Source organism: Tenebrio molitor, chromosome 4 (genome assembly GCF_963966145.1).
Source record: "Tenebrio molitor chromosome 4, icTenMoli1.1, whole genome shotgun sequence".
Lineage (NCBI taxonomy): Eukaryota > Metazoa > Arthropoda > Insecta > Coleoptera > Tenebrionidae > Tenebrio > Tenebrio molitor.
The window spans coordinates 7833862-7849107 of record NC_091049.1 but is presented as its reverse complement, the minus strand read 5'-3'; the positions used below and the strand labels follow the sequence as shown (position 1 = coordinate 7849107).

The 15246-nt window shown below is 37.6% G+C and overlaps 2 protein-coding genes and 2 long non-coding RNA genes across 4 annotated transcripts; 1 reads left to right on the top strand and 3 right to left on the bottom strand.

Annotated features, from left to right (window-relative positions):
- Nucleotides 1-1693: 1693 nt before the first annotated feature.
- LOC138128865 (uncharacterized) lies at nucleotides 1694-2425 on the bottom strand. The gene is made up of 3 exons (XR_011158941.1): nucleotides 2411-2425; nucleotides 1901-2021; nucleotides 1694-1836 (listed from the first exon to the last, which is right to left on the bottom strand). It is a non-coding gene; the product is annotated as an uncharacterized lncRNA (long non-coding RNA).
- Nucleotides 2426-3360: 935 nt separating this feature from the next.
- On the bottom strand, nucleotides 3361-5352 carry LOC138128866 (uncharacterized). The gene is made up of 2 exons (XR_011158942.1): nucleotides 5223-5352; nucleotides 3361-5169 (listed from the first exon to the last, which is right to left on the bottom strand). It is a non-coding gene; the product is annotated as an uncharacterized lncRNA (long non-coding RNA).
- Nucleotides 4076-6248, top strand: LOC138128864 (arylsulfatase B-like). The gene is made up of 7 exons (XM_069045074.1): nucleotides 4076-4166; nucleotides 4215-4296; nucleotides 4483-4884; nucleotides 4933-5188; nucleotides 5239-5396; nucleotides 5443-5578; nucleotides 5629-6248. The coding sequence occupies exons 1-7, from the start codon at nucleotides 4093-4095 to the stop codon at nucleotides 6246-6248; spliced, it is 1728 nt and encodes a 575-aa protein (XP_068901175.1). The 5' UTR covers nucleotides 4076-4092.
- A 3751-nt stretch (nucleotides 6249-9999) lies between these two features.
- LOC138128868 (fatty acyl-CoA reductase wat-like) lies at nucleotides 10000-11877 on the bottom strand. Its single transcript, XM_069045075.1, has 7 exons — nucleotides 11641-11877; nucleotides 11354-11593; nucleotides 11163-11308; nucleotides 11004-11110; nucleotides 10709-10954; nucleotides 10477-10657; nucleotides 10000-10424 (listed from the first exon to the last, which is right to left on the bottom strand). The coding sequence occupies exons 1-7, from the start codon at nucleotides 11836-11838 to the stop codon at nucleotides 10067-10069; spliced, it is 1476 nt and encodes a 491-aa protein (XP_068901176.1). The 5' UTR covers nucleotides 11839-11877; the 3' UTR covers nucleotides 10000-10066.
- Between the last annotated feature and the right edge of the window lie 3369 nt (nucleotides 11878-15246).

Here is a 15246-nt window from a genome sequence, read left to right as displayed (position 1 = left end):
TTATTCTGAAAACAACAATGTATGACATGTGTAACCTCATATAAGAAAAAAAATTAAAAAAAATAACTACATTTTGAAACAAATGAAAAGCTCGAGAAGCTATCAAAATTCATTGCGTTACAATGTAATAAATTAACCAAATTAAGTTAGTTGGAAAAACAAATGACAAATATGTAATAACATTTGGGATTGCACGTACAGAGCGCAGTTTAAGCATCGACGATAGTAGCATTTTTTATTTTTTTTTTGTATTTTGGGTAGGTAAGTGTACACTTGTGATACACTGTTCTTTTAAGAATAAAAATCTCTATCAGGAGTGTTAAAAAAATTATGTGTTCGCATTTGAAAAAAAATATTTTGACAATTTAGCCCTGAAGCCCTTGGACCTATATGTGAATTTTTTAGGGCTTTTTGTAGCCTATTTAAAGCCATTTAATTTGGTGCATTGGTTGTTACAAATATCAAAATATTCATACACTGTAAAAAATTAGCGGAGTAAAAGCGGAGTAAATTTGGTAATTTGGAGCGAATGCGGAGTGGATGATTTGTAATTGATTTAATCCCCCCGCAGTGAAATCCACTCCAAGAGGCAGTTTATTTAGATTATTCATAAAAAAAAACTCTTCGGAGTGAAATACAAAATTCTTTGACTATTAGTGGTTTGCCACCACATAAGTTAGTATTGAAAGTTAATTGCACGTTTTACTGATCAGAAACTTAAATACAAAGGAAGCATTAGTTTATGAAACAAGAATACGCATCAAGTTGATGCATCGCAATGCTATTGATTGCGAAGTTTTAACTGGAACCGAACGCAATAAGAGAATTTTGATTCCACGTATAAAATTAACATATTCAGGTATTATTTTACCATTTAATTTTCAAAGAAGTCAATTTGCAATTATAGCTGCATTTGCGATGACAATAAATAAGTCTCAAAAACAAACATTCGAAAAAATTGCAATTTTATTGAGGCAGCCAGTTTTCGATTGTACGTCGCAGCAAGTAGAGTTCGATCATTCAATGGTTTGAGATTTTATATTTCCGAATATAACGGCCAAGGGCATTTAGCAAACGATGAAATTTTATTTTAAGTTCAACAAGACATTTTATTTTTTTAACTGCCCGGTTTTTTGTTTCAATAAAAAATATAGGTATTAAAAATACGAAACACATGTTATTTATTGTTTTTAAATATGGCATAGCCAAACTATACCTCATTTTTCCTATCGTTCGTATTTTTCAAATAAGTCGAAAATTAGTGCAAAGCGCGACACTACATTTGGGAGGTCCCGGGTTCTAACCCCGGTGCCGCCTGAGCAGGTGTGGGTTTTTTTCAGAGGTTTCCCCACACCATCACATTGTGGTATGTCTCATATCACAGATAAGGCGTATGCTGGGTCAGTATCAACCTCTCAGTACCTGCCACCTTCCTTCCTCAGCGTACACATCCCGAATCTTCCCGTCAGTGTGGCTGAAACGGCTCTGAAAAGCCTCAGCAGTCCACCCCCTTTCGGGGGGGGGAATGAAAAATGTATCCCATCCTTTCCTAAGGCACCTGTTCCCTGTTCCGCGAATTTTGGGGCACCCAGTATTAGAGCTTGAAGGAAGACCAATATACTTAGCTGTAAGTCTATTTTCATTAACAAATAATTGAGTGTGCCTCAATTGGGTTGAAATAAAAATACAAAAATAATCAGCACTATTTGTCAGTTTATTTGGAGACTTACATGCACAAAAAAAAAACATGGGGTTATGAATTTTTTACGTACCAATCGTGGGTACAGTCGGTTGTACATATAAGTGGTTCACGAGTAGTGTAAGGAGAACTCGATGCTGTAAAATATTTAAGAGATAGATAATTGCCAACAAATACAATACTTATATGTAAAATAATCACCTGAGACGGTAGTAGCAATAATTGCTACCAGCATAACCAATACAAACATCATTTTCGCGTACATGTTGATGATTTGTTTGTTAACTGCCATCTTTCTGCAGAGTCTATATAGTGCACATATCTGATAAGTGATAATAGGATATCATTAAACATGAACAATATTTTTACAACTGCAATTAGAATTTTTTTTTTAATTTACGGCATATTGATTACTTATTATTGGTTCTGCATAATATATTTTTTACAACATCATTAAAAAGCACGGTGTGAAATAATAGAATATTATTTAACGAGTTCGTGTGCAAGTTCAATTTTTACTTTTCTTAAAATTAATGTTATTCCTTTGATTTGTCATTTGTATGTGGCAATCATTTTTTGGCCAATTATCTAGAGAAAAAAATTATAAATCAATATGTGAATTCTTTGTGAAATTGCTACGCTTCTACACATGACAATTTTATACAAACTTTCGGAAGCTAATTTGAGGTAAATAGTTAAAGTTTAAATTACCAGGTCGTATGCATTGGGATGAGACCACATTTTTACACAACAATAAAGTTCAGTAACTGTAAAAATTGGATACTACACTTATGTAGCTCTAAATTAAGTCGAAAAACCATGTCACCAAGTGTATCATTCGTTACTCAACAAGCAAATAATAACACCGTAGAAAGTTCTGTTTCTGTATCAATAAAGACAAAGAAATGGGTGTGTATTGGTATGAATTACGATTTGGCTGTTGGTGGAACAAGAGAAAAATAGAATTTTGAATTACAAAAAAAACTAGCAGGAAGACACGAATCATTAAACGTGAACAATATTTTTAGAACGGCAATTAATTTTTTTTAAATTTACGGCATATTGGTTATTTATTGGTTGCGCAAAAAAACACATTTACATGTATCTATTATTTTTCCGATAAATGTTTTTTTTAATTGACTAATAAATGGCTAATAATGATAAGGAAAATACAACCTATCGAGTTGGCAGCTCTGTATGTCAAAAAGTTTGACATTTGTTGTTTCATAAAAATCTGCAAAAGAGCAAAATAAAACATCCAGTCAGCCGGAAAGTCTAATACAAGTGTCGTGCGGTAGGTATTTTACATCGCTCCAACTAATCAGGCAATCGGCTTTGCCTCGTGCCTGAGACCTAATTGTCGCGCTGTAAAATACACCTACCCCACTCTAATGTAAATAACTTTATACTGAATGACAACATCAAAATAATCTGTTCTTTTTTTTAATTTAATTTAAATAATCCTCTTGGTTTTTTATTTTGATTTTTTACTTTTTTTGAAATTGACTCATTTGTTTAACTGTCATTTGTATAAGATCAACTAAAGATATTTCTAAAATTATTTCCACAAAATGAATGTAGCACTACACTTAGCTGTAAGTGTATTTTCATTAATAAATAATTGAGTGTGCTTCAATTGGATTGAAATAAAAATACAAAAATAATCGGCACCATTTGTCAGTTTATTTGGAGACATTACATACATCAAAAAATAAACATCGGTTTATGGCTTTAAGATACTAATCATAATCTCCTCTCGAAGGCCAACGTGATGTCCTTGCTGTAAAAGATTTAAGAGATAGGTAATTACCAATAAAACTATAACGCATACAATATAATACAGGGTTATTATAAATGATGGTCCCATCGCAGTGTTAGACTAGTCTCATCATAAAAACATCATTTTCGCGTACATGTTGATGATTTGGTTGTGAACTGCCATCTTTCTGAAGAGTTTATATAGTGCGCATATCTGATGACAGGAAAAATACAAAAAAGCTAGCAGGAAGACACGAATCATTAAACATGAACAATATTTCTAGAACTGCAATTAGACATTTTTTTGAAATTTAAGCATATTGGTTACTTATTGGTTGCGCATAATTTACTTTTTACGCTACCATTAAAAAACCACTTCACAACGTGAAATTCAAAACATTTGCACGGCCACTGCATAAAGCGTTATTGTGGTCCCGCAAAAGAAAGTGTAAAGGGGCATTTTTGACCCTTGGGAGTAAAAGTAAGTACAATACAAAATGCTCCAAAAATATTTTATATTTTATCATTTTAGAAAGAATTCGTATGTGATTAGTTAATCACAAAGTGGTTTGCGATTGTTGGAAAGAAAAAAATATAACAACAACCTTTTTTTCTAGAGTATGTAGGTACCTAAAATGCCAGCATCAAAGAAATATGCCTTGTGGGTTATAGTCGCGTTTGCGGTCATATTTTTGGGTATAATCCTCTAGTAAGTCCCACTATTTGTTTTTCTTCAACTAAATCTGAAATCTTCCAGTTTTACCTTGACCCCCAAAGATTCTCAAACATTTATGCACAAGAAAAGACCACACATTATTGTCATAATCGCTGATGACCTAGTAAGTACAAAAACGAGATTTATTCCAGTTTATCACAAACGCATTAAAAAGTCCACAAAAAACTTGTTTTTATCTCTACTAAATATGAAAGAATCGGTTGTATAAAACTGGATTTATGAAATTTATAACAGTGTACAATCGACAACATAAGCAAACTGACACTATTTGACTATTTCTGCAATCCAGGGCCGCAACGATGTCGGTTTCCATGGCTCGAATCAAATCCCCACCCCCAACTTGGACGCCCTCGCCTACAACGGCATCATCCTTGACAGACACTACACCCAATACTGTTGCACCCCTTCCCGAGCGGCCTTCCTCACCGGGAATTACCCCATCCGATCGGGGATGCACGGCTATCCCCTCAAACCGGGCGAGAACCGCTCCATACCGACAGACACTCCGACAATGCCCGAACGGCTCAAAAAACTCGGCTACAAGACCCACCTGGTAGGGAAATGGCATCTAGGGGCGGCCTACAGAAAGAACACGCCTACAGGGCGGGGCTTCGACACGCATTTCGGCTACTGGAACGGTTTTGTAAGCTACTTCGACTACCTGTTATACATGAAGTTGCCCAATGGCAGTGTAAGTACTGTACAAGTGTCACGATTGGGAATTGATCAGTGAATTCAGTTGCTGCAAGGATTTGACCTGCACGATGGGTTCAAGTCGGTCTGGGAGGGGCAAGGCAAGTATGCCACTGCGCTCTTCACGGAGAAGTCGATCGAAGTTATTGAGAAGCACGCAGTTGAGGAACCGTTGTTTTTGGTTGTGAGTCATCTGGCTCCACATACTGGGAAAAATGGAAACGAATTGGAAGTACCAGATGCAACTGTCACTGACACGAAGTACCATTACATTGAGGAACCACTGAGAAGGAATTATGCGGGTAAAAATGAAATGCTTTGTTGTATGAGTATTACCTAATAGAAAATTAAGATGTTGTTAACCTGATGGACGACTCCGTGGGTCAGATTGTTAAGAAGTTGTCAGATAAGAACATGTTGGACAACTCCATTATATTGTTTTTCTCCGATAATGGCGCCCAAACGGTTGGACTGTATCAAAACTCTGGTTCCAATTGGCCTCTGAGAGGGGTATGACACGTTGCTCTGTCATTACCCCCTTAACGTATCATTTCAGGTGAAATTTACCGAATTTGAGGGCGGGGTTAGAGTCGCAGCCGCCATTTTTAGTCCCTTGTTCAAAAAGAGAGGTTATGTCAACACAGATCTGATCCATCTGGTAGACTGGTTGCCCACATTTTATGCAATCGCAGGTGAGTCTACTCTTCTTCGTAATCTTCTTTTTCAAAATATTTGTATCCAGGGGGAGACCTTCATGACTTGGGTAAAATAGACGGAATCAACCAATGGGACACGCTCTCTCGGAATCTTCGCACAAACCGTTCAGAGATTTTATTAAACGTGAATGAAGTCGACAATGCATCGGCCATCATCAGCACGTTAAACAATAGAGTTTTCAAGCTCTTGAAAGGTACTTACGAGTCAGGATTCTACGACGAGCACTACGGCGAAAGTGGTCGCGGCCCTGAAGTACCCCTTTACAACGTAAGCTCGATCCTTCACAGCAGTACCAATCAAGCTATAGAAACCGCCACCGGGAGTACTACCACGAAGGACACAATCGAAAAGTTGAGACATTCAACTGATCTGTCTTGGTGCAGAAGTACCAACACAAATGTCAACTGTACGCAAGGTTGTTTGTTCGACTTGGAAACCAACCCCTGTGAGACCACCAACGAGATCAAATCTAACCCGGATGTGGCAGCAAGGTTATACCGAAGACTCGAAGAGTTCGCAGCGGAGTTGGTACCGCAGACGAACCGAGAGCCGGACCCCGCGTCCGATCCCGCTTTCTACAACAACACGTGGTGCACGTGGCTCGATGACGAGTTGTGTGTCAAGACCAACAAGGTTAGCAGCTGACCTCAGTGAGACGCATCCACTAGTAGCGCCCCCAAGACCCGACTTTTGTAAAAACTACGTATTTTATTGTGATGATAGCTGATGTCAATAAAAATTATAATATATATATCTAGTGACTTTATTTTAAACTATAGCCCCTCGACTTACGAATAGTACCGCCATCCTTTGATGTTGCCGCTGGGGCAAAATAATGTTGGTGTCGCTGAAAGTCCGTAACTGCGTTGCCCCGTTGCCCTACAATTTCCATTCAAGGCCGGTTTTCAAACTTGAACTTGACCTTCAATCGTATAATTCTGTAAGTTCTGTAAGTAAAGTTAAAATTCCGGACTGTCGTGTTAGTAATTGTACTAATAGTGGCAGAAAGGGTTTTCAATTGTTTGGAATACCACGAAACGAAAAGAGAAAAAAAGTTTGGTTAAGTTTGGTGAAAATATTTAAAACGTTTCTGTATTTGGTTCTATTTTTACTAACCTTTTTTACCAGAATGTATGCCTAAATTCCATAAATGTTGATAAATGATATTTCAATTTAACAGACTGGCTAAAATAACTTGGACTTTTAACCGATAAATTAAATAACAGCATTTATCAGTAGACTCCTATTGTCGTATTAAACTGTAAAGGACCTGAGGGCGGAGGTTAGGTGCACAGCCTGTGACACGTCAGTAGCGGAGGGAAAATGAGAATCGCTGGGAGCCACAACAGTGGCGCATCATGCAATGGGAAATTTTCACCGTAAAAAAAAAGTTTGAGCAGTTTGGGATTTTTGACATATTTGAGAGCGAAGTCTAGCATTGTTATTTTATAACTAATGTAATTTATGCGTGCAGAATTGTGGATAAATAACTATAACACGTAAAATCAACTTTTTAATTGTATAATTTATTGATACTGTTACCACCGGCCCTCGAGGTGTCATCGGGACCGGTGTCGTTTTGTTGACCGATGCCTCTGTTTCGTCGGAACGACTCCCACAAGAGCCGATTCGTCCCGTTTCTCGAAGCGTTCTTCCGTCGAAGAAGATCGCCGTCTCGTAGCCCAGCTCACTTTTACCAGAGCCAGGCTCTGAAAAGAGCCGCAGTCTCGTTTTTTGGGGAGAGGAGTGAAATGACACGACGCTTTTTTTTTAAATGTAAAAACCAACTTGACTTTTCTCCGCCGGCGCCACCTATTTTTTAGAGAAGTTGGGACTAAGCTGCACTAGCAAAACCGAAACGCAAACGGTGCCCGGTGACACTACATACAGGGTGATTCTGAAATAAGTTTGGAAAAAAATGCGGAGTATCCTTAACACAAAATAATTCTGCGTAAATGACTTTTGGAGGCGAAATCAAAAGGATGTAAATTACCCTGTATCCTTGTATTTCCAACGCCTATGAATAGGGAAAATTTGTCCGAATTTGTTCACTTCATTAGCAACCATTGTTACATCAACTCCACAATAAAGTCGTAGGTGCAAGCACACTGCTTTGTAAATGTTTCTATGGAAATGATCGAGAGGAATAAGGTTGCGTTTGTGACTGACGGGCACCTTTGATTATTATTGTTGCTAAACTATCAAGATAATCAGGTAATCACCTTTAACTCAGCAGCGTACTAGCAACTTTGACCAAATTTTCAATCATTTGTATCTCGAAAACGAAAAAACTTTTATAAGATTTTTTTTTGTCAATGACTTCTCATCATCACCAATTACCGTTTTTTTTCCAAACTTATTTCAGAATCACCCTATATTTTAACTGGCAACTGATTTCTTTACACATTTGCTACTTCCATCAGTCCAAGAGTGATTTGGTAAATGTGTAGTGTGGACATAGCTCTCATCTGTGTAGAAAATTAGTCGACCTTCGTCTCTGTATTTTAAAATCTGCTTCAAATACTTTATCCTGAGCAGTCGTATGTCATAGGACTCCATTAGTACTTTTCTGTTGTCCTCAGTTTTGTGCCATCTAGAAAAAGTTAATTTTTATATAGACTTTCTTAACTGTAAAAGTACATACTTAAATCCCAGCTCCTTAATTAATCCTAGCAAAGTGGATTCGCTACCAGAGAATGGAATTTCCATATCATCTTGCTTTCGATATAAAATCCCTTTCACGGTAGTTCGCTTTTCCGTAACATGAAACTGATAGATTATTTCTCTAACAGCATGTCTCTCAGCTTACACTAATTCATGTCGTTTTTGCTGTGGTCGCTTCTTTCTTGGGGTTGAAAAAGAAGTGGAAGTTCCAGCAGGTTTTGATTCTTTTACAATCGTTTTGTACATCTTCTCAGATATACCAGTGGACGCTATAACTCGGTGTTTGTAATTGACGATTGGAATAGTCAATTCCTGATGGTTGCTAACACACTCTGATTCATGTCTCATGAATGCGACAACGTTGGCGATAATTTCGCGAGCTTGACTGTGTAAAATTTTCCCACGCTGGCCAAAAGCGAGGTGGGAAGGCATGCCAATCAGCTACTAAAAAGTTAAGTTTTCATTTCATTTCATTTGCAAGTCAAATGTTTGTTGCTAAAAAACTTGACAATATTACATACCAATCAAATAATGTTTTTTGTTCGACACGGATTTTGATAAATGTCACAACTTGTCAAAACGAAACGTCAAGCTAATTTTAAAGGTTTTAAGCGATTTGGAACCTTTAAGGAGCTCGTCGAACAAAAAAAACGTTGTATTCAACTCGTTCGTGTGTAAATTGGACTCCCACTGGACTCCCCCAATTGGATTCCCACTCGTGGGAATGACCTGACCCAATTTACACACAAACTCGTCAAATAAACTACTATTTTAAATGTCATTGAATTTTGACCATAATTTGATGCGGCGATACTGGCTTACCAATTTTCTGGTACTCTCTCACAGGTGTGCGATTGCCGATTCTCGACGAAACGTTTAAATAATGACGTAACAGAACCTACAGAATAGTCAAAACATTCTCCTGGAGTTTTACATTCCCTCAATTGCTCGATTAGTAAGTATTTTATCCAAAAAAGCAGTATCTCCGGTTAGAAAAATGATTTGGCTCTTGAAGAAGTTTTTGATTTTGCTCGGTTCTGTCGTCCTTGTTGCACCAACACTGTAGTTTGGCGCTGATCTACTACCATACAGTTGCGGAATTAAAATTTCGGGCACTATTTTTCTGTCACTTCAACAAAATCTCTGTAAAGTACCTTCTACTGTCATCATGACTGACATTCAAAAATTAGACTTTTCTGTGTCTGTCACCCAATCAATTTTGAATTTTGAGATTTCAGTTAATTGCACTGAGTGTAATTAAATCATCGCTTTGATATGTTGCCTACCCGTTATTATGCCACAAATGACAATTTTTGAATGCCAAAAAGACAAAAACATGACAAGAGTAAAAAAATAAGGTTATTAACGTCAAGGTTGTTTCAGAGTTTATATCATGACATTGACAATACTGCCCGAAATTTTAATTTTGCAACTGTACATATTGTTTCGTGGTTCAAAGATCATGCTCCCGTGCACGTATCCACGTGATTCTAAACTGTTTTTCTAATTTCAATTAGAAGAAAAAAGAAAAAGAAATGTCCCAGAACTTCTTTCATTTACCAAGAAAGAACAGTTTTTCATAACTACCTTTTTTTCTCTCATTGGCTTGCACATGGTCCAAATGAAATCTCATGAAACTAGTTTACTAATTCTAAATGACAAATGTTTTCAAGATTTCATTTTTAAGCAGTACTGAAAAATAAACATATTCATAGCGGAAGTGAAGGTCAGATCACGACAAAAATAAGATTTTTTTTTATTTGTTGCTCATTCACATTTTTGACGCAGCTAATTCAGTTTTAGTAAAAGTTTCCATAGAAAGAACTCGCAACAAACATCAGAAACTTGTAGAGCAAGTACCAGAAAAACGCAACAACTGCATAATGAACAAAAAACATGATTTTAAGTTTCTTCTTTGCTCTAGGAATCGTGTCTGGTGTTTCTTTAAGTAAGTACATTCTAGCACCTAAGATATTATTTCGAATGTATTCGACCCAATCTGTATCTTCCATACTAAACTTGAACATTTTCTTATCATCCTTTCCCATCTGGTCCCACAATTCCAAAACATTATCCTGCTCGAAGGTCCACCTGCGAGTCGAGAAATACGAGATCAAGTCCATCATATTGTTCAGTCGCCGGTAATTCTTGACGGCTCTGAGAAAAATAATTGTCAATCGAAATACAACTTCCAACAGTTACAAATTACATGGTTGCCCTTCCCACACAGATGAGTACGAAATCGATAAAATACGCCACCATTGTTTGCAAGAAAAAGACACATATCTTGTGCCAGAGCTCATTTTCTCTGATTTTGAAACGGAAGTACCACAGGAATTTTTCCGACGGGAACTCCCAACATGCCGGATTTATGATTTCCACGAATCTCCCTGAAAACAATTGTGAGTGGGTTTCGATCGACCATTCAAACAGAGTAGTACCCCAAGTCATTATATTTTTGTTGTGACCGATGTAGTTGTATATTGCGGTGGTACCGGATCGGTGTGCCTTCCACGCAGCTGCCAAAACGCAGTTCGCAACATAATCAACCGGTACTACATGAGCTGGATAGCTCTTTTTCGCGTGCATACTTCGCAAGATCCCCAAAGCTGCGACTAGTGCTATTCCAATCACCCCGTACACATTGTCAACCCATCCGGGTACCGGTTCTTCGATAGTACTGATCACTAGAACAAATGGGTACCAGATTTTGGGAGTGGTGTGGTTGAAAATTACCGATAGCTGGACGCACTATCGCCTTTGGTACTTGCAGATTGGTCTTCACCAAGTCCTCGGTGATGCACTTGGTGTAAATGTATGTGTTCGGGTACTCGCCCAGCAATCTAGAAAGTAGGAATTGAAAAAAGTGTGACAGGTTGGATCGCTAGAACCGACTTGGGTGTGATTGCTTGGAGAGTGTGGTCGTCGAGATCGTCCACCAAAGCCAACAAATTCTCAGGTTTCATGGGTGGGGTGTAGAAACGTTCCTCGATGTGCGAGTGGACACAATTGGAAAACGCGGTCGAAACGTGTACAAAAACCTTGAATTGGTACTACAAGAACAGTTGAAGCGTTTTCGAACTTACCTTCAAATTTGGCATGTGTTTTGCCAACTCCAAGACATCTCTAGTTGCTCTGACATTGTGAGAGGCTGCTTTGAGAGTCTGGTCGAACTTGACGTTAGCTGCGGCGTGGATGACACAAGTCGTTTCTTTCTTCAGAAGCTCCGCATCCTGGACGCCGAGGCCCAGGAACGGTTTCTGAATGTCGCCACTGATCAAGAACACTTTCTCGGACAAGTTTTTACACTTGATCAGGTCGAAACACTTGAAGGGGAGAATTAACCGGAGCTAGAACTCGACAAGACACTTACGGCATACTGGAAGAGTTCCTCGAAACGATCTTCTGGAGATTTGCCCTTTTTGGGTCGCACCAACACATAGATTTTGTTGAGGTCCCAACATTGTCTCAACAGTTTTTCGATCAGGATTTTCCCCAAGAAGCCTGTTCCTCCCGTCAGGAAGATGGTCTGGTCCTTGTAGAATTCTTTGATTTGGGCGTCCCTGGACATTGTTGACGTACCACCGAAATACGATCAAATGACATTGTAATACAAAAACAATGTATTTAAGTTATTGAAATTGATTTAATTAGCAAAACGCGTGTGAAACGAAAATGTATATTTAGACTTTGACGACTGACCTACCTAAGGTTAAGAAATTAAAACTCTGCAATTTACATTTTCTTTTATTTTTTTGTTCCATTATCGTACCTATTACACAATAATGTAATTTAGGCAACTTTTTAAAAACCCAAAAAATAGTTTAGAAAAGAAGCAAAAGAACAGAATCTGAGTATAAATTACAAAAGAGTCACACAGAAAATAAAAGAATAGGGGCGGAATACAAAGTGATTAGTAATGGAAGGGGACAATATGGAGAATTTAGTTTTACTTATTAGTTACTGTTCAGAATCTAGTTTTTTTTATTTGATTTGAGAGAATTTTATTTTTGATGCATGATGCAGAGTTTATTTTTTGTTGTGAATTTTTTGTTAAGTTGTTCAACATAATTTATTTTTTGATTTTATTTTATTTTTTGATTTTATACATATTACGCTTACTAATTTAAAAAAATACCAGTATCTCATCCTGGCAAGAGTTCACCCTAGACCTTCACGTTGGTTCTTTTATATTCTTAGGATCTTAGGTTTATTTTTTTAATAAAAAATTAATTGACTAACTTAGGGTTAATAGTCTAAATTAATGACAAAGAAAATGTGCATAATATGTACGGTGCGATCAATTAAAAAATAAATCAAGTCGGCGTGTCACCTATGGCAACCCATGCTATAGCATAGGCTCCAAAGCAAACTCGATTTATTGTTTAAATGATCACTCGGTATAATGGTATAGATTAATCCTTAGGCAGGGCCTAAGTGCTTACCCAGATTTTTTTAGTACGAGCCGCCACTGATCCTGTGTAAATACTTTGCCTTTAAAATATTCAAATATTACAAAATTGCAAATAGGCCAACGCTAAATAAGTTCCATAGTCATTATCAATTGTCGTCATTTGGAAGGAAATATTGAATAAATGCATCCTGTTTAATTGTATGTTATGTAACAAGGTTTATAAACGCCTTTTTAGTGACGAGTTTTATTAGGCACGAGCGTAGCGAATGTTTATTTAATAAAACGCGTGACTGGAAAGTTTATAGCCAAATTACCAACTTGATATGTGTCCAAAAAATTCAAGTCGTGTTTACAGAAACTTCGAGCATGTTTAATATCCAAATGGGCATCAAATCGTGACTAATAAACAGTCGTATTTAAAGTGACGTTTTATACACTACTTATTTGTCAGTGCAAAATGTGGCACTTTAGAGAACTGTGTCCCAGAACTGGCTCCCCAGAGAAAAAAGGGAGCCTTAGGGCGAATATATTAACGTGTATTTTAAAGAAAAAAAGTCCTATCTCAAATGATAACCGAGAAAAGACATTCTGAAGTTGACCAATTAGAGTTGAGCATCATTAAGGTGGAATAATCGCAATTTTGCGTTGCCTAGGTTTCCTTTTTATCCGTAAACCTCTATAATTCTGTCCATTTGATTTGGTCCACTACATTTATTAGAATGATTGTTTACGTCAGTTTGACATTTGTTATAGAATTTCGCTGCGATATTTAATTCAGGTGTATCATTTAACATGTATTCTTTCTCTGAGTACGTAGATATGATTCTTACTTTTGCGCGATGTGGGAACAATGCACGTGAAGCAGTAAGGTTGTACCGTGACAATTTCCACAAAGACAAAACAATCCTGAAATTAATCGCTCGGGGTCGAGAAACGGGTCAGATGCAGCCAGTTCGAAGAAGAAGTTAGGGGTGCTCCAAGAAATGTAAGGACTGTCGAACACGAGGAAGCCGTATTGAATGTCTTTGAGGAAGACCGCACCCGGAGTATTCGAACAGTTTCTCGTGAAATGGGTTTATCCAAGAGTTCGGTGCAGAGAGTTCTAGCTGATAATAGGAGACATCCATACCACTATACACGAGTACAACATCTTCTGCCAGAGGATTATCCAATTAGGCGAGACTTTTATCTATGGTTAATAAACCAAAACGATGCTTCACACTTCTTGTCACGGATACTGTTTTCTGATGAGTCGCTATTTTGCCGGTAAGGTTGTTCCAATTATCACAACCTTCATATTCATATCTGGGCAGAGGAAAATCCAAGAGAATAATTTCTCAGAGGTTTTCAACATAGGTTTTCTGTTAATTTGTGGACTGGGCTATTGGGCGATCGTTTGGCAAGTATAAGCGTGGTGGATCCTCCCATTTGTTAAAATTCCGAATCCCCGGCTCTAGATTGGACCGTTTGAATTCCCCTCAAGATTAACGGGGGCAAGATATGCTCAGTTCATTGGAACGGAGCTACCTGATTTACTTGAAATTGTACCTCTTGCTTATCGCATAAATGACTGGTTCCAACATTTTAGCAGAAACGTTCGGGAAATTTTTGATAACCAATATCCACAGCGCTGGATCGGTCGAGGAGGACCGCATCATTGGCCTGCCAGGTCTCCAGATCTGAATCATTTATCGGCGGCCCATAAATTCAGAGGCTGATCTGAGAGTTTGAATTCAGGAGGCTTTGTTTCAGTTACTGAAGAAATGATAACTAACGCTACTACAAGAAGTTTGTTATGTAGAGCACAATTGTGCATATAAATGAATGGTGGTCATTTCGAACATCTGCTTTAACATTGTTACCTATTTAAATAAATGGTTCTTTTTAGAATCGCCATTTTATATTGTTTTATTTCGAATTTTGCAATTGTCAAGTCTTGATGTTGATGACAGATAAACGTCAACGAATTTTTATATCGGAAAACGTCAAAATTCCAGTTGCCCAAACATTTTATTGATTTGTGCGATATCAGAGATTTTTTGTTGTTGTTTAGCAACCGATCGGATTTTTTAGTAATACCTGAGGACGAGCTTCCAGGATTGGTGAAATTAAAAACTTTGTAACTCGGTAATTTGAGCTAGCAGAAAATTTATTTTAGTCAATTTAGAGTCTTTTTTGTTGTCGGCACATGCCTGTTTTCTCTGGGGAGCCAGTTCTGGGACACCCTGTATAATTAAGAGTAGAAGTGAACCTTTTTGTGCTAAGCCCAGAGATTGAAGATCGAGACGAAGTCGCGGTCGCAACTGGGCGAACCACAAAGAGACTCGGTAAGGTTCGATAAGACATTGCAAATTCAAAACCATGACAAATGACATTGTTGAAGCATTGTATTTGCCGTTTCGTTAACGATTTGCAAATTTGCAAAGTTTCGTGAATCTACCCGCTACTCTGAATGATATACAGAGTGTTATTGAAAGTTGTACAGATATTTTAACCACGAGCTACTGGCTGCATGTAGAACTCGCAAAAAATATCTAAAAAATTCTATGTCAAAAAATAAAATGA